The following is an 18151-nucleotide window of genomic DNA, read 5'->3' on the forward strand; positions in this document are numbered from 1 at the left end:
ATACATGGACGAACTGACGAGCCTTTTGCCCCGGATTGTCTTCGGGATGGGCGACATGTCGTCATTATCACCCCGATGGAGCAGAGAATTATCCAGCCAAGAAATTGATGGAGCGTCCCATTCGCACGAGCATCGAGAGGGTGCGCCTGTTGCCCATGTACGGAGTAGAAGTGGCAGCGTTCATTTGATGGACGGGGGTTCAGTTGGGAGATTTTGGAACCTCCACTGGCGACTGGAAGTATTCGGGTGGGCGATGTGGGCGGAGCTTGGAAGCCCGGTGCAGCAACGACGTTGCTGACCACTTTCCTACCTGCCTTCCGGAGTCTGTCCCGAGTTGTGGATACGTACCTGAAGGTACTCTGTACCTGTCGCAAGTACGCAACACTTTGGGCAGGCACGAAATGGGCATGAATTGGACACCAATAACCAAAGGAAAGGAACGCTAGAAGGGGCTTGCGTTGCTGCTCCGTTTGCTCTTGCCTTGTGGGAACGAACTTTGCATCCATGGGAGCTTGGGAAGGACCAAAACCCACTGGCCACGCAGACGAAGCCATTTGGAGAAGCTGCAAGCCAAGTTGGTTCTTACCATGTTTGAATAGTGGGGCCCCTGATTGGTCGTCCCTTCTTATCTCTCGGCACGGTGGGGCCAAGATTGCTAGCTTCATCTTGGCAATGATAAGGCGAAGCAGGCACCAGTGGGACGGTCATTACCCTTGCCAGTCCCTGCAGGGGTACCCCCATCCCTCTTTCCCTTTCCGTTTTCCAACGAATGACTGAAACAGGGGCACCTGATTGACGACGACTCTCACCACCTTCGATCTCCAACTTGCATCTAATTTGAATACAACAACACATCGTCTCAAATCAGGTGCCAGTGTTCATGATTCTTCTCATCGTGATGTCATGTTCACTTCAATTTTACGCTTCTGCATCATGCCATTGGCCTTTCGCTCCTTGAGAGTGATCTTTATGGCCTCACTCCTTCGCCAATAGCCATGCGCATCTCATACATAGATAACCAAGATTGGTCCGCTGACTTGCAACCTTATCAGTGACCAGCGCCATTCCTGAATCCTGCAGCACTCATAATACCCCTAACCACTCATATCCGAAGTCCCCATTCGTCTCTGAAATCATGCCGCCTGCCCTAGACTAGCTCCCACTGCATTCGCCAAGGAATGCCGGCTAACACGGTATTCATCATCAAGTGTGAAATATTCCTCGTATGTACCTTACTGATGAAGATAAGGCTCTCATGTTGGTTACACTCGCGGCCTCTGATTCTCAGAGTCAGAGCCATTTCCTTGCTCATTAGCCATCACTGTGACACTGACGAGCTCTCAAACTCTCACTCGTCGTACCTGTTACCTTGGTTGGCGCGCTTTGTATTGATCCGTCTCACTTGGACCCCATCGCTCACTTACATGGAGGTGAACAACCCAAAAAGATGTTCGATCAAGAACATTGAACATCATTTAAAGCATGTCTCAAACCTCCCGATATCATCTTCTGGAAAGGTTGCCGTTCATCACGAAACGACCGTACGGAAACTTTAGAGTTAGTAGATCAACCTTGTTCCTTCTCCTACCATCCCGTCCGCCTGGGTCTGTCCCATTGACTTGCGTCTTTGCGGGCGCATTGGATGGCGCCCAAGCGCCCCTGATTATCCGTAGATAGTCTGTTCGTCAGATGGACGGGCGTTCACTTCTCACGTGGCTGCGGGCGCAACACTTTCCACATTTGAGAATATATATATGCCAGCCTCCAACCTCCTTCTTCAAACGCCGCCGCCCAGATGTTGCACCTGTAATGTTGAAGCTTACGAAGAATAATCCCCCAGAGCCTTACAAAAGCGATCAATCCCATGACCAGCACGGAACCACCGTCGGGACTCGAGAGACATGAAAGAGCTGATATTCACACCGAAATCAGCAAATTATAACATACACCATTGCTATCAACCACAATACTGACCTCGACGTGCTCTTAGGTGACACCAGAAACTTCGCATCATGAACCTGCATGCCCTCATGTATGTCATAGACGAAGAGGAGACTTATTGCCTTCGGAGCTAAAGTTGTTCCAAAACACTGTCACATATGATCAACACATATTGCGTCAAGCCCTTGAAGTGATGGGAGAGAGGGTCGGAAATGATCCTCAAAGATACAAGCGGCCAGGACTGATAGAGCAGTCTTTGTTGAGGGACTGCTCGGCTCCTAGAGCTGCAGACTGGGCTCCAGTGGAAGACGCTTCAGCACGTTTGAGCACGAACTTCCCCAAGTTACCACCAGACAACGTGGAAGGGACAGCCTCACTTCAGGCGCTAAGACCTGATGATCCCTTGACTTATGCCAAAACGGCATTCAATTACATCAACTTGGCCATCTGCAACGCTGATCTCACGGTCTGCTTGCTACCGTGGCCCGCTGGTGTTGACATACGTAACAGAAGAGCAATTATCACGGAATCAAGTTCAAATCTCTCTCTCGACTTTGGAAAACTTAAGAAGACCACGATAATTCGTAAAACGTATGTCATCAAACGGCTCTCTTACATTGGCAGCTTTCTCAGAATTGCGATCAAGATTCGAGTCTCAAGTCGGCATGAACCTTTGGGTCGACATTCCATGTATCAACTCAGTCCAGACCGGTGGAATAGGGATCATGAATGTTATACGTATAGAGGGATTTGTTAGCGAATCATCCTCTGATATAGACCAGGCCAAGAAGAGTGCGCTTCTTTAGCTTCTCAGATTTTGATCACCGGGAGAATGGCTGGCTTGATTAGCAGTGATCGTGAAACGATGTAACACGTAGATTGTTAGAGAAGACTTTGTACTTCCATGATCCATGAAACCTTCTCTGTGGACCCAGCTCTACTGTCCCCTTCTGATACTCACTGAAGTAAGGCAAGCTACTCTTTAGCACATGCGCGCCAGTTTTGTACGCAGGAATAATGGCCGATTCTTTGCAAAGAAGCCTCTCAACTATATCCTCTCAAGTCTTTGGATATCAGTCAAAGCAAGTACAAAGTGCATGTCATCACCCAGACCTCGCTCTTCAGACCCATTTTCAGGTATCTGAAAATCATCGCAGAAAACACATCATCCAAGTGCAAAGTATATAAGACCAACGGCTTTCTTGGGCAAGGTGTTGAGCAATATCAACCACAACGGAGTGTCGGCCGTGAATGGTATCCACATGTCCAACGACTTTACCATCTTGATATTTGTAGGGCCAGCCTGCGCCATGAACAGGAACATCTCTTTCGGGTTACTCAAATTGAACATATTCTCGGAATGAATACGGATATCAAGTCGCGGCAGACTTGAATCCACGTCCCAAGTATCGCTGGTACCATTGTTCGATATCATGGACTCTGTGTCATGTGTAGGACAATCATTTTCTGACATGCGTTCCAAACAGCCCATGATAGGTTCTGCTTACGGTCAAAACAGCTGACGGGGAGATCGAATATCTTCAACTGCACTTTGAGTGGCAAGGTCAGAAGCGCTGAGTTTGTTGTGAGGTTCATCGCCGTACTTGGGAGGGTTGTCTGAGACTCTAAGAATGTCGCTTGAAAAGTGGAAGTTCGCAGCCAGATGATGATGCTGGGTCTGTATTGGAGAGATCAAGGCCAAAGAATGCAATTGTAATGTCTTTTCTTCTGAAGTGTAATTGTCCAAGTAGTCATCAGAGCAATTTGATATTACAAGTATGTTTGTATCGAGGCTTGATCCCATGGAAGGAAGGCCGTCAAAGATGAGCGGGATCATAACATTGACATCGGGAGAGCGGGATAACCATGTGATCAATAAGATACTGCATGTAGGATTGGTCGAGATATAAAGTATCATCGAAAGGCCACGACGACTGCTCTTGATTTCAGCTTGGCTACCGTTCTGAGAAAGATCGGTTTGAAGGATTATAAATAATATCTGACTCTACTAGCGAGACCCCTGGTGCATGCAGAAGACTCTACCTCTCTGTGCTGAAGTGATATTATGGCCGCATACCATGATACTTCGGGTCAGGCGAGAATGTGTTCGAGTGAACGGTGGTGGACACCATGTTCTTCCATGAGTGTGATGCTCCAACATGCTTCTTGGGCTTCAATTATGATAATGCCGAGATGGGGGAAGCGACCTAATCTTTAATTGGAAAGCTATAACTACTCAGATAAATTCTTAAATCAAGCATCCATCTATCTCACTCCATGTGGTTGCAATCGCTCCCCAATGTCTCGAAGAAGACAGCAGGTCGAGTGTGCGACTCTTGGCCTGGCCTCACGAAGTGACGAGCCTGGAACACTCGATTCACGGCCCTTGACTCAGTCACCAAAAACTGCTGAATCTTCGATGCTCGTATTAATAATGAAGACTGTAATCTCGTGACGAAGACCAAAGTCGCGTGCCCTGAGGGTAGACTGCACTGCCCAGCTGCATTTGAATTTTTATGGCGAACGCCCCAGAACTTAGAGGCTCGGAGGCTCGGATAGTGAGGCTCTCGTATGGGCATAAGCGCACCGCGTCAATGTGCGTCACTTGCAACGCACAGCACGATATTATAGCGATTCATCCAATAAAAGTTCAGATGACACACTGTGATTCTGGTTACTTTACGTTTGGGCGTTCGGAATTGCCCCGCCCTGAAGTGAACTTGACGAATACTGTTTGTGGGGCTGTTCCGAGTAATTTTGTAGCACGCTCCCTTTAGGTAGAATAAGAAGGCCTTACTTTTGTCCCATTTTAAAATGTAGCATTGTACTTGGGTTGCATACTCAAACGGACTTTTTGCCTGAATAGATTTGGAAAAATGGCCCATCCCTATCACGACATCAAAGATGTAAGTTGCACGGCATTCTGGGGGAAAACATGCTGATGACTTCCTGACTCAGTTCCAATCGTTCTGCAAAGCTCGCGCAATTGCGTTGCATGAACATGTTTCCGCTCTACCTGCAGAGAAATTCAAAGAGAACCCATGGGAACTCGTGCGAGCCATAGAGAACTTTGCCAACACCGAGAAGCTACCTATGATCTTCCGTGAAAACAAGATGAACCTGGCCCGAGCCGCTCTCGCCAACATGAGCCCAAAGCCAAAGGTGATAGTCGAGTTTGGAAGTTTCGTTGGCAACTCGACTGTAGCATGGGGCGCTATGCTGAAAGAATTTTACCCCGACAACAACAGCGGTATTCGCGTTTATAGCTTTGAGCTCGACCCCGAACTAGCAGGGATTGCACGAGACATTGTAAAACTGGCTGGTATGAGCGACATCGTCATCGTGATTGACGGGCCAGGCGCAGAATCGTTGAAAGGCCTTGTGAAGAACGGAGATATCGAGCCCGAGAGTGTTGATGCTGTTTTCTTCGATCACTGGGAAGACATTTATCTGACAGATTTGAAACTCTGCGAGGAACTTGAAGTTTTCCACAAGGGATCGGTGGTCATGGCAGACAATACCGATATTCCTGGCGCGCCCAAGTATCTCGAGTATGTCAGAGGCAATATGGATGAACAAGCTGGAACCACACAATATCAAAGCAAAACTCATCTCATACCCAACTCGAGTATTTCAGACGGACCAGTAAGTGATATCAACGGTTCCCAATTACAGCCACCTACTGACAGAGTAAATAGAGAGCTTTGGAAGTTACTACGGTTATTTAGTTATGAATTATTGATTGCCTCCATTGCTAGAAAGCCGAGGGTGCCTTGAAGTTGCTGTTGTTTTTGGGATGTGCCAATGGAAGTTTCAGTGGAATACACGGTTTTAATACTCAAAGTGTTCTTCACTCTAGGCCTGCTAGTCTGGGCGAGAGTTCTGCGTGTAAGATGTTCCATCAATACTGTATTGAGATGAATCAAATCAATAGTACGCCTTCCACGGTTTTAAAGTAAGCTGTAAGTTGCTCTCTGGACAGCGGCGACTATCTTTTCAAGCCACTCAGCAGCACCTTCGATATTTCCATCTTCCAAGCATTCCACAACGCCGGGAAAGATGACTCCATCATAGCCGTACCACAATCCGGGTGCAAAGATCTGCTGAAATGTCAGAACGATGATCAGCCAGGGCCAGGTACTTCAAACTCACAACATGCCGATACCACTCCCGGCCAGGCAGCCCAGCATTCTTTGGCAAAAGGAATTGTCGCTCGAGACGAAGATAAGCTTTGTTGACTTCTTTGTCGACTTGCCTACTTCCCGGAGCTCCTCGGAGGGGCGATCTCGCGTCTAAACGAGAGGCTGCGTCTTGAAACTGAATAATGGCTTCGATGAGAGCAGAAAAACTGAGCATGTCATCATACTTCACCCGGAGCTTCTGCAAGTGATGGGCGAGGATTCTCGGGTACTCCGCTGCCTCGAACGCAACGTTACCCAGACCAGCAAGTCGTGCCGTCAGCAAACCCCAGAGTTGAGTCATGGCGAGGTGCTTCTTGAAGCCCACATCTCCAAAATTCTCGACCCAGTAGTGACTGTCATAATTGGAGTGATAAGGATACACACCCTTCCCCTGTCGATTGAAGAGCAGGTCAACGGATGGAATACCGAGATGATCGAAGAATGCCGTGTAGTCACTTCCTGTGCCCATGAGGTCAAGATTTGGGGCCGTCTGCTCTGGATTGGCTCGCTTCTGATCACTCAACCAGTCATCATAGACTGTTTGATTCTGGTTGACCGGAGATTTGATCATGCGGGTAACATCACGAAGTACACTTGCAAGAAGAGGGCTCCCAGTAGCGCCAAGGATCGTCCCACCATTGGTTGACTCGTCAACATTTAGGTCTGGGCAGGCATTAGCTCAAGTCTTTCACCGTATTTCAGACGAAAAGTCAGACTTACAGGCAACACAATTTTTGCTCAGGTCATCCTGGTGGTGTTCGACCCATTCGGTAGAGCCGACTAAGCCGTATTCTTCGTTATCCCAGTTTGCTAGTATACTGCATCACAGATTAGAGACAATCCTCAAGGGCTGAAACTTGCAAGCGTAACATCGCATTGCTTACATTTTCCTGTATGGTTTCCAGCCTTTTGAGCACAAATCGCCCAGAGCTCTAGCGACCTCGTTCATAGCTGCCGTTCCACTCACAGGGTCAATAGCTCCACAACACCAAGAATCATGGTGGTTGCCAAGAACGATGCTCTCTTCAGTAGTCCCACGTATGGTTCCGATGACGTTGTAAATTGGGGCATATGTGTAAGTGCCTGTGACAATGGTAAGAAAGCTGGCCTGTATTCTGAGTGCCTTGTGATTAGAATCGCTCACTTTGATTTGAAAGAAAGACTTTGGCTTCGCTGGGGCCGGTACAGTAGTCTACGGCCGCAAGGCACCCTTTCCAGTCGCCGTCCTCGCCACCTATTTGACTAGGTCCCAGTCCATGGCCGTTCAATGCCTGAAGGAAAGGAATGGCATCTGCATAGGAAATCGGCAGTGATGGTATCTTTGGAGTTGCGTAACTAGGATCCTGTCGTTCGACATCGGTGTCTGGCAAGCTGGGATATCCGGGTGTCGTTGGGTCTCCGACAGCTACGGAGAAGAAATCGACGCTGCCTCTTTGAATCGTCTTGGGATGCCTCGCTGGGCCATAAGGATAGTGTTGATAGCCGTTATAAACGGTGTATTCGCCATCCTCTTGGGGATCGTTGTACAGAATGACGGCGGCGGCTCCGAACTGCTCGGCCGCTCTAACCTTGAGTCCTCTGAAGACCTTGGCATACTTGCAAACAACAATCTTATCTTTCACGGATATACCATGCGACTTGAGCAGCTCGAAGTCTTCCAACTCGCCGAAGTTCGCGTACACCAGTTCGGCGCGGACTTCGCCGTTGGCGCTGAAGCCATGAAAGGCGGGTAAGCCGTTCCGAGGAGACGATGTCGGATCCTCGGGAACCTCGTCCTCCGTCAGAGAAGCCTCAAAGGCTGTCTGCCCATCGAGGTCAAGAAGGTGCAATGCTTGAGACTTTGGGAAGTTTTGGAGGACCTCGTACTGTTCCAGTTTAGTTGGAATTCCATAGGAAATCCATAAATCTCGGATGCGTTCCGCGTGGGCAAGGTCTCCGGCTAGGTGGGGTTCTGCACTGTATAGCTTTGACCAATGGCGGAGTTTCGCAGTGTCAGGCGATTCAAGCATGAGCTTCTCAGCTTCATGCTGTAATACCTTGATCTCCATAAGCTTGCGTCTCAATATATGTGTCCAAATGCTAAAGTGTCGCTGATACTGTTGTTGCTCTAAACGGAATTGACAGGACCCCCGAGTAAGAGGTTAGTCCAAGCCAAACGCCAACCAGGTGTGGCAGGAATTTTGCAATGCTATCAATCCACTATTCATATCATCGTTCGGCCCACGGCCGATTGCGGGGTTACAGGATTTTCGGGATCCTGGCGGAGATAAGGACTGAACTGGCTTCCCTGGCTAGGTTGAAATCGCAGCCAAATCTTAGATGATGAGATGAGGTGATCGATCATCACCTAACGAGTTAAAGTAATATCCTGTAGCTTAGTCTTACTGTGCTGTCACGACACCATTCAATTTGGTGCTGTGATGAACCGTTTGATGTACTAACGGCTTATGCTCTGCTTACTTCCTGCAGAATGTCGCCGGACGAGGTTGACGGCATACACGACCGGGTTATAAGAATGCAACAGATATTCGGTCTATATTTCAGCCACAAATGTCGACTATGAGACGCATGAGCATTCTGATACAATCAAGATAATCCGGAATATCTACTTTCTCGTCCGGTCTGGTGTTGTACTTCCCTCCAGGACCACAGACAATGCCTTCCATTCCCAAAGCTTTGAATAGATGGCCAGCATCAGATCCATAGAAGCAAGTTGGTGCAAGAGCACCAGTTGGCTGCTCGTAGTTGCGAACTCCTCGATATGCCTTATTTAGTGCCCTCACTATTCGCGAGTCTTTTGGTACCTCAAAGGCCGGCATTGTAGGCTCAAATCGCTGCTTGACAGTAGCCGACATGCCAGCATAATTGCCGATCACCGTGCTTACCAACTCGCGAATATCGGCCAGAACACCTTCTTGCGTCTGGCCAGGAGCATACCGCGCACTCCCAGCAAGCCTGCATACGTCCGCTACTTGCGCAGGTCTCCATTCGACCAAGTCTTTCCCAAGGGCACCATGGACCACGCCGACTGAACATCTGTTGCACTTTTCATGCTCACTGCTCTTGGCTCCACGAAATTTCATCTTTGCCATCTGGGGAATCAGCTCACATGCCGCTAGGATCGCATCTGACGCCTCCTCCTTGGCTGACATATGTCGAGTGATTCCGACAATTTCGATCTCGAAGACTAGGGCTTCTGCGTGCATTGTAACTGCTTGTATGTCCGATGGTTCGCAGTTGACGAAATAATCAGCATTGATCTTTCCCTGATCAATGAGAGCCATCGTACCAACTCCTCCCTGGAGCTCTCCAACCACATAGGTAAGGACGACGTCCCCTCGAGGTCGCCAGCCAGCCTTGAGCAACGCTTCAACGGCGCAAAAGTACGCAGCACAGCCAGACTTCATGTTGCTGACTCCAATACCGTATATGAATTCTTCGTCAATCTTCCCTTCCCAAGGATCGATCGTCCAACCTTCTGAAACAGGATTCGTGTCGAGATGTCCGTTGAAGAGCAGGGTTTTTGGAGTTCTGTTGGTCGCTGACGAACTATGACCCTTCCATATTCCCACAGCATTCTGGCGACGGCCATCATCGAACTGAAAAATATTCGAATCCAGTCCAATTCCTTTCATTTGCTCAGCCATGAAATTCGTTGCCTCTAGCTCGCCATCGGTCTGCGAGTAGCTCTTGATTTGAATGAGCTTTGACAAGAAAGCAAGGCAATGAGCCTGGTCAATGTCTGGAACTTGCATGGTTTTGGTGAGGTTTCTCTGGCTGCGTATTGGAGTTGCTCGAAGCGATAGATTGAGCTACTGATAGATCGTGACCTTGGGCAAGCGTTGCACCTAACACTGACTGCCAGTGGCGATTCTGGGACGTGCGAAGGCCGGCAACCTCGGTTCGTACGTTGCCCAAGGTTAACTCACTGTATATTTCCTTCTGAGGGTCGAAGGATTAGAATACGCTATCGAGAGCCACTCGCAAATAGATCGGTGTGCTTGTCCGATCCATGGGTCAAGTTTGTATGATGCGAGATGTTCGGAGTCTTATCGGCCGCTTTGGCTTCCCCGGCGATCCACATAGAAACGAGGTAAGCGGAGACGTTAATGCAACCCCTGCATATCAAGCTTTCAAGTGGACAGAAGCCAGGTACACCGTCTTTTTCTTGGAGATCTTGTCCCAGTCACAAGCGGAGACGCGATACAGCACCCCTCAAGTTTCCCGAGGCGTCGGCATAATAAGACCGGAGTGGTTGCCCGGTGGTAAAAGTAGTCACATCTTATCAGCCACTTTGCTTCATAGCTAAAGTCCGGCTAACCGGCACATTGTCTACGGCAGGGAAGAAGGAGATAACTATACTTCCACCGGTTGAAAGGTCATCAGTGGCTACCTGCACTGTGATATCTACATGTTGTGGGGACATTCATTCAAGCTTACACGAAGGTGCCACAATTGATAGCGACGTCGGCTTTGAGAGGCCGAGTCAGTGCATCTATCGGTTCCAAGTGTTCGGATGCTGCATTATTGCCTATGGGTAAGGAGACATTTCCCCCTTCACAGGTAGTTCTGGTGGAGATATTAGACCACTGAACCGGGTGCCGAAAACCAAGGTCCCGGCGCTCAACTCATATTCTCAAAGCTTACCCTACGAAGATGAGTGACAACATCGAAGCACCACCAGCAGCGGCTGACAACGCCACCGACCATGAGGTTGCTCTTAAAGGGCAAGTCGCCGATGAAGGTTACGATATCTTTGAGGAAGGCATCGCGCAGTCTGTGCCGCAGGATATTGCCGATGCCGTTAGGCGAAAGATTGATCGCCACCTTTTAGTCTTGATGTGCTTGCTGTATGGCCTCAACTATGTTGACAAGGTTGCAATGGGATGGGCAGTGTTATTCGACTTCCGCAAAGATCTTGGTCTGGTGGGAGATGAATACTCTTGGGCTAGCTCCATGTTTTACTTGTCAGTTCGGACGACCAGCTTTGTGGATTCAAGAGCAAGCTGATCATCTACAGCGGATATCTTGCGGCGCAATATCCTGCAAATTACATGCTCCAGCGATATAAGACAGTCCGAATTCTCAGCTCTGCCGTGATCATCTGGGGTGTGCTAATGCTTGCGTAAGTATTCACCCTTCCTGAAAGACTGATTGTTGTGTCACTGACGGTCGGGAAGTCATCTTGGCTTGCGAAACTTTGCTGGCTTGATGGTTGTTCGTTTCCTCCTCGGGGTAGCTGAATCGGTGGTTACCCCCGGCATCTTGTTGTATACCTCCATCTGGTACACTCGGAAAGAACAGGTTTTGCGTACGATGCTATGGGCTGCTATGCAAGGGGCGTTCTCCATTGTTTGCAGCTTGTTGTCTTTCGGCCTGGGTCACATCACCAACACTGCCTTGAGACCTTGGATGTACATCTTCCTCGTCCTAGGTATTCTCAGTATCTTGGTAGGGGTCCTCTGGATCATGTTCATGCCGGAGACCCCCAACAAGGCTAAATTTCTCACACATGAGGAGCAAGTCATTGCCGTGCAGCGTGTTGCGCAGAACATGACTGGCATCAAGGGATACGAATGGAAGTACTACCAGATGTGGCACGCAGTGATCGATGTCAAGACTTGGCTGGTATTGGCATTTGTGCTCTTTACTCAACTTCCTAACGGCGGTCTCACATCATTTGGAAGCCTTGTCATCTCAGGGTTTGGCTTCGACGCTTTCCGAACCCTGCTCATTGGCCTTCCTTCATCCGTTGTTAGTGCTGGTAGTATGATTGTTTGGGGAACCATTTCAATCAAGTACGGAAATCTCCGAACTTGGGGCATGATTATACCTCTGCTGCCTGCGATTGCAGGAATCGCGGCCGTCTATGCAACTATGGGCACGGGAGCAAACAAGTACGGGCGCGTAGTTGCATACTGGCTGATCAACTCGTACGCAGTAACAGTGAGTATCTAGCCTCTCCCTCGCATGCGGAAAATCAACACTAATACTCTCCTCGAAGTGGCCATTTGTCTTGACGATTGTCGGCCAAAACGTCGCAGGCCATACCAAGCGGGCATTCACCAACACAATGCTTCTCATGGTATTTGCTGCAGGAAATATTACTGGGCCGTTCTTTTTCCGCAGTCAAGACGCCCCGAAGTACGTTCTTGCTATTGCGGTCATTTTGGTGTGTTTCTGCGCCGCGCTTTTAACTGCGGTTGCCTTACGACTGTACATGGCTTGGCAAAATAGGTGCCGGGATAATAGGGATCGTAATGCGGATGGGGCGGAGGAGAAGGTTGATGGGATGAGGCTTGGAATGCACGACAAAACAGACTTGGAGAACCTAGATTTTAGATACGTTCTCTGAGGTCTCATGACTTGACACCCAACTTCTCTTAGGGAGCACGATGACCAATTTGTATTAGTTGCACGAAAGACCTCATTTCAAACGTTCATTGCAGGCAGTCTTGTCTCATTGTGCTGTACACTGCAATATTACCGAGCTCTCATCTGCCTTTGAGAAGGTGTTCTGCAACTGAGAATGTGGCTGGACACCAGACGTGGCCCGGTTGTTCTGTGGCGGGGCGTTCCGGCCCGCCAGCCTTGTAGGATTAGTCTGGTGTCGTCTTCCTTCATCCCCTAAGTCCCCCCACACATCGATCATATCATGAACAATAGTCACACCCTTGCCCTTCAATATCAGAGCTTAAAATCCATACCACTCGGACTCGCAGTCGACCAAGTGGCTTTCACCCACAGTTCAGTCAAATCTATCCACCATGGCGACCATCCGTCCATGTCTCGATCACCATCGACAAAACAGGAGACACTGATGTTTCATGACTCTTCCACAACGTTCAAGACGGAAGTTCAAGGCAGAAGAAAACCCTGGGACTAACTGGGTAACGCATTAACGCTGTTCGAATGACCAGTCGGACATGGCCTCTACTGGTCTTGACGTCGCTTACCTCATTGCCGCCATGACCAACTTCACGAATTGTCGCACGATTTTCTCATTGGGGATTGGGGATGCAGCCTCAGTCGGCCCAAATCGCCACCTTGGGGCATTTCTCAATTGCAAAATGGGATCTGCTTCGAACTTGAACCATGGATCTTGAGACCTAGCGGCATTGTCTTTGCCAAGCGCGCAATCACGGTATTGCTTTCACCGGTCATAGGAAGCCGCATACCACTCGAACATCTGCAAATCGACTTCGCCCATTTCCCGTTTACCCCGTTTAGAACACCAAGTTCGACCCCCTACACCACGCTGTGTTTCCCACAGCTATTGGCTATTCGTCTGGCACCCTCCACACTGTTTCGAAATTGCATCTCTCGCTCTCATCCGGATAAACGGAAGATATCGAGCCCGGGCTGGGACAAATGGCTGGGATTCGGATGTTGCAGACTTTGTCAATCTATTCCCATCCATCTCCGACCTTGCCATGAAGTTCCATAGAAGCTTAGAGGATTCAAACTCAACCAACCTCTGGGATCTTTCCATGCTACACGCTCCCAACCTCAAAACCTTGGTCCTTCAAGGGTTCGAAGGTGAAGGCGGTGATCTGATTGATGTGTTGCGCCGGCATGGTGCGAGTTTGAACGATCTGGCTTTGGACAACATCAACCTAGCGCAAAGCGAGAGCGCTTGGTCCACTGTCGCCCAGGTTGTTCGAGATGAGCTGAGCGGTTACACAATCCAGTTGACGGACGGTGAATTCGAGGGCTACTCTTTGGAAATCCCCAACTTCTCCTGCGCTGATTCCTTGTCTTAAAACTCTTTCTTACAAGCAATAACCCATGAAGAACTCACTGATCTCTATGACAAACTTGTGAATTTGGAGAGTTGAGGGAACCTGAGCACTTTCAAGTGGAGAACAGATAGAGTATGAAAGTTCGTGTAAGACTTATAAACGGCTTGAAATTCTGCTTCGTAGAGATAACTGCCGTGGTCCGTATTGGAATATCCATTCCTTCAATACAACCTTCCAATGCACTTACTCTTCAAACTCATCAGCAAGTGGAAACGACTTTGGAAGTTTTGGTTGTGGAGGTGGTCCTCATCGTCGTTCCTCATCCTCCATCGTTGAAGACAGACCACTATACGCTTTGCTGGTGCTGGGTACTGCTTGTCTCGCTTTATCAGTGGCAGAGATAAATTGCTGCCATTTGACCGTCTGAAGATGCATATGATAGTTGAACAGATTATCCTCGGGTTCGTACCGATCATCCCAGTCTTCGCTGTGACCGTCGGGCTCATTGAAGATCTCTTTGATCACTTCCAATTCATCATAGTCCCTGTAAAACTTTTTGGTCGGTCGTAGGTATTATTGTATACAGTCGTATCTATCACTGAGTTCAAGATCCTCCTCCTTCGCACGCCGTTCGATATTCTCCAGATAGAACTTCCGACGAGATTGAAGTCCGGCTTCCCACTGTTCTTGTGTTGGATTCGTCCCACCAGAGAGCTCGAGAAAAATATTCTTGTGGTCTCCAGCTATGCATGCAAGTGTGACTTGGTGTTTCAGGTCAGGTCGACGCCATGCCAGGTCGCGAGCAAGGTGTTCTCATCTGGGCAGTGAGGCCACCAAAAGAACTCCGGAAGCGTTTCGCCGTCGACTTCGCTATTGATGCGGGATAGGTAGTCGTTCATGATGAATCGCGCTTGATATGCCTGCCTAACAAGTTTGTTTTGATATTCACGGGGGAAAAGCTCGTCAACGCATGTTTCGAGCCATCGCGCAAATGGTGTGTGATAGTAGGCATCAGGAACAATGGCCGTGATCTTATTGGGGACCGTAATTGGCCGTCTAAGCCGAGCGTAGCGATTAATCTTGCTGTCTCACGCAGCCATGAGAATCAAAATGTCTTTATTGATAGGAGGTAAGTCTCTTGGCAGAGGGTTGTGAAGTAGGTCGATGTGCTCGCCTTGTAAGTTCGAAAGACCAGCACCCGACCACGTATAAGTATTGGTACTGGAGTCCTTTTGGATATCGAAGTAGTGGTAAGGCTAGCTTTGCAAATTGGGTTCCTTCTCGGGGGCACCTCCGTCTTTTATCGATGACCGATGGCGTTGTAGAGAAGATCTTATAGCGGTGTCTCCATTGAGATAAGCTCCTGGTCGTGGATTCTGCAGATCTACAGATCGCTGATAGCCGTTCATGACATCAAATCCCAAAGGCTGGCCCACAACGTGCTCGGAAATATCGAGCGGAACATTATCACGAGCTTCCTCAGCAATGGAGACATCCGGTAGTAGGTCAATTCGCTATAAAGCCGCCGATATTCTGCAACGGCACAAGCTCGCCCAATGTGATAGCGCATTTCTGGGTGGCGGTAGAAAAGCTCTCGATAGGTGTCCTCCGTGGCAACATCGGAATACCAACTACAGTAAGGTATCACTGCCTGGGAAGCCATGTCTGGAATAATGTTGCTCATAGTGAGACGTGCGTTGCGGGCCCTTGGGTACCTATCATGAACTTTGCAGATCTCATTAACTTCTGGCGACTTGGCAAAACTTTTGTGGTGTCGGATGCCATTGACGAGGAACTCGTTACTACCACCTCGCGTGGTAGTGTAACATTGCAGTGTCCCGTCGGGAGCTATCCCGTTATAAAGAGCGACATCGGGTCTTATATTGCCAATTGCAGAACTCGAGAACGTTCGCCGACGTTTCTATGTCAAAGCTTGAGAAAATCTGAGCCATTATTGACGCAGCAGCAAAGATGACATGCCGGGACTGGCTGCTCGCAGTTGAGCGTAAGGAAATGGCAGTAGTTGTTGTTGTTGTTGTTGTTGTATTTAACGCCGTGGCGGCCGGGCTAGAGCCCTTACCGCAGACCTCCCGAAGGGTATATGGCGTGGAGGGCCGTGAGCCAAGGCTACCTACTCTACAGTACGTCGTCTCTTTACATCGTCCTCCAAATCATGCCTTGTGGCCACTACGCGTTCTGTCTGTCCCCGGTTCCCGCTGGTGCCCCAGTTTCATTCTTTCCCAAATCGTCCCTTGGAATCGGGAGGTTCTTTGTAGTCCGCACTCACATCTACGTAGGTGTGGATGCTGCTACCGCAGACAGATCTTCTGGAAGAAGTCCGTCACGCGGAGAAAGGCCTCGAAGCCTCGTGGGTCGGTGATTAATCTCTTGAAGTAGGCCTCGAGAGATCCCATAGGGCCTATGGGCTCGGGCATACTGCGAGAGTGGAGGGTCGGCCACCGTTGCCTCCTCGCCAGCGTTAGTCGACAGTAGACCAGGTGGTCCACGTCTTTCGCCTCTCCACAAGAGCACATCATTAGAGCGTCGTCGTGGTTGAAACGTCGGTGATATTGCTCGAAGTCCCCGTGACCCGATCGTGCCGCCAGCAGGTGATGTAACGTAGCCCGCGGCAAGGCCAGTTCAGGAGGGCTGGACAGAGCTGCCTCAAGCCCCAAGTCCGCGTACCGCGGCCTTCGCTCTTTATACCACCATCTCCTGTGCTGGCTTTGTAATTTTTCCCTTGCAAGCCGCTTGATGCCCGCTAGTGTTGCCATTTGACCCATCCGCGCCGGCAGTGTCGTTCCTTCTTTGGCCAGCCGGTCCGCGGCCTCGTTTCCTTCGATGCCCTGGTGTCCCGGGGACCAGTGCGTCCGTATATCAAATATCCTGGCCGCTTCTTGGATTTCGAGGAACGCGTCTTGTGACGAGTCCGGCGCCTTGCCGCGGATGCCTTGTATAACGCTGGTGTTGTCGATACATATGTGGATTGGATGACCGCGATTGGTGAGCAGAGCCCTTCTGAGGCCGGTTCGCGCCCCTTCGACCTCGGCGTCGAACACTTCTGCTAGTCCGAGTCGGCCGCACCCTTGTGCTATGCGTTTGGAGTCTCGGTAGATGACGAAGCCGTACCCCACGGCTCCGTTCGTCGCCCTGGAGCCGTCCGAGAAGACGATCATATGGCTTTCCGGTACTGTCTTTAGCCAGCGCTCGAAAGCTTTCGCAGCCTCTTCTTTGCATTGAACTACTATCTGATCCTGTGAGCTTGGCAGGTACTGTGATTGAAGGAACGCTGGTCTTCCGCATCTTGGCAGAAGTTCAGCCGTCCGTTGTAGTCTCGTCTGTTGCTGTCCCTGCTGGGAGAGCCGCGCGACTAGCGGGTGTCGGCGATCAATCCTCTGTAGTCGGACTGCGGCCCGTAAGCGGACGCCCTCTAAGGCGACTTTGGCTGACGGTAAGCCGGCGTCTCGGAGGAGGCTACTGGTTGGCGTTGTCCTCCAGACAGGCAGAACGGCCCTTGCTGCCGCTGTAATGACGCTGTCGATCTTCTGCACGAGCCCCTTTTGGCCTGTGTTGACGGGTCTTCCTTGGAGAGGCGGATTCGTGTCTGTCTCCGCTTGGCGTCTCGAAGCCGGCTTCGTGATACCTGCGTACCATGTTTCGGCGCCGAAGAGCGCGATCGGCAGTACGCAGGAGACGACGGCTTTTCGCACGGCGGCCGCTGGGAGTCCCCTCTTTGTGTTCGTAAGCTGTCTCAGATGTTGAGCTGCCCTCTTTGCTGCAGCTACTTTTGCGTCGACATGGTGCCGGAAGGACAGTCTCTTGTCGAACCAGACACCCAGCCAGCGTACAGGTTTCGTCGAGGCCTTGACCACCAAATCCCCCGCCCGGACCTCTGGCAGCTCCGCTGGCTGGCCGTGCTTCCTAGTAAAGTGGATGACCTCGCACTTGCTCGGGTCAAAGGAGACCTTGTTCTCCAAGCCCCATCTGAGAATGCCGGCTGCGCTTCGGTTGAGTATTGCGACGTTGCTCTCCAGGGAGGGGCTGATGGCCAGAGTGGCGATGTCGTCCGCGTACCCGAATCGCGCGTTCGGGTCGTCTTCAAGTATCTCTGCGATGTAGAGCAGAAAGGCAATGGGAGATAGTGTGACCCTGAGGCAGCCCGCATGACAGCGGGAAGTACTCCGTTGTGCTTTCTTCCAGTCGGACTCTAGCGGTGCGGTTGCAGCAGAAGCTAAAGATCAGTCTGGTCAGGCCATGTGGCCATCCTGCTGACGCAGTCTAATGACG

At 50.1% G+C, this 18151-nt stretch overlaps 7 protein-coding genes across 7 annotated transcripts; 3 read left to right on the forward strand and 4 right to left on the reverse strand.

Annotated features, from left to right (window-relative positions):
* Positions 1 to 1238: 1238 nt before the first annotated feature.
* Positions 1239 to 3015, forward strand: BDP55DRAFT_665845 (uncharacterized protein). Its single transcript, XM_060575065.1, has 2 exons — positions 1239 to 1557; positions 1991 to 3015. The coding sequence occupies exons 1-2, from the start codon at positions 1483 to 1485 to the stop codon at positions 2696 to 2698; spliced, it is 783 nt and encodes a 260-aa protein (XP_060429102.1). The 5' UTR covers positions 1239 to 1482; the 3' UTR covers positions 2699 to 3015.
* A 91-nt stretch (positions 3016 to 3106) lies between these two features.
* BDP55DRAFT_745559 (uncharacterized protein) lies at positions 3107 to 4102 on the reverse strand (the record flags this gene model as incomplete). The annotated part of the gene is made up of 3 exons (XM_060580539.1): positions 3107 to 3441; positions 3466 to 3904; positions 4019 to 4102. 3 exons carry the CDS (start codon positions 4100 to 4102, stop codon positions 3107 to 3109), a joined length of 858 nt encoding a protein of 285 aa, XP_060429103.1.
* Positions 4103 to 4817: 715 nt separating this feature from the next.
* Positions 4818 to 5669, forward strand: BDP55DRAFT_729315 (S-adenosyl-L-methionine-dependent methyltransferase; the record flags this gene model as incomplete). The annotated part of the gene is made up of 3 exons (XM_060579550.1): positions 4818 to 4847; positions 4900 to 5586; positions 5640 to 5669. 3 exons carry the CDS (start codon positions 4818 to 4820, stop codon positions 5667 to 5669), a joined length of 747 nt encoding a protein of 248 aa, XP_060429104.1.
* Positions 5670 to 5891: 222 nt separating this feature from the next.
* Positions 5892 to 8170, reverse strand: BDP55DRAFT_553427 (uncharacterized protein; the record flags this gene model as incomplete). The annotated part of the gene is made up of 5 exons (XM_060569287.1): positions 5892 to 6041; positions 6094 to 6785; positions 6843 to 6940; positions 7007 to 7205; positions 7267 to 8170. The coding sequence occupies 5 exons, from the start codon at positions 8168 to 8170 to the stop codon at positions 5892 to 5894; spliced, it is 2043 nt and encodes a 680-aa protein (XP_060429105.1).
* A 492-nt stretch (positions 8171 to 8662) lies between these two features.
* On the reverse strand, positions 8663 to 9877 carry BDP55DRAFT_553291 (putative acetylornithine deacetylase/Succinyl-diaminopimelate desuccinylase and related deacylase; the record flags this gene model as incomplete). Its single annotated transcript, XM_060569276.1, has 1 exon — positions 8663 to 9877. The coding sequence occupies one exon, from the start codon at positions 9875 to 9877 to the stop codon at positions 8663 to 8665; it is 1215 nt and encodes a 404-aa protein (XP_060429106.1).
* Positions 9878 to 10541: 664 nt separating this feature from the next.
* BDP55DRAFT_611595 (MFS general substrate transporter) lies at positions 10542 to 12477 on the forward strand (the record flags this gene model as incomplete). Its single annotated transcript, XM_060571187.1, has 4 exons — positions 10542 to 11089; positions 11143 to 11247; positions 11303 to 12068; positions 12127 to 12477. The coding sequence occupies exons 1-4, from the start codon at positions 10779 to 10781 to the stop codon at positions 12475 to 12477; spliced, it is 1533 nt and encodes a 510-aa protein (XP_060429107.1). The 5' UTR covers positions 10542 to 10778.
* A 1693-nt stretch (positions 12478 to 14170) lies between these two features.
* BDP55DRAFT_694438 (uncharacterized protein) lies at positions 14171 to 15816 on the reverse strand (the record flags this gene model as incomplete). The annotated part of the gene is made up of 6 exons (XM_060577357.1): positions 14171 to 14388; positions 14449 to 14593; positions 14650 to 14951; positions 15156 to 15248; positions 15410 to 15741; positions 15782 to 15816. 6 exons carry the CDS (start codon positions 15814 to 15816, stop codon positions 14171 to 14173), a joined length of 1125 nt encoding a protein of 374 aa, XP_060429108.1.
* Between the last annotated feature and the right edge of the window lie 2335 nt (positions 15817 to 18151).

Source organism: Colletotrichum godetiae, assembly GCF_030913485.1.
Source record: "Colletotrichum godetiae strain CBS 193.32 chromosome Unknown BDP55scaffold_23, whole genome shotgun sequence".
In the NCBI taxonomy this organism is placed as follows: domain Eukaryota; kingdom Fungi; phylum Ascomycota; class Sordariomycetes; order Glomerellales; family Glomerellaceae; genus Colletotrichum; species Colletotrichum godetiae.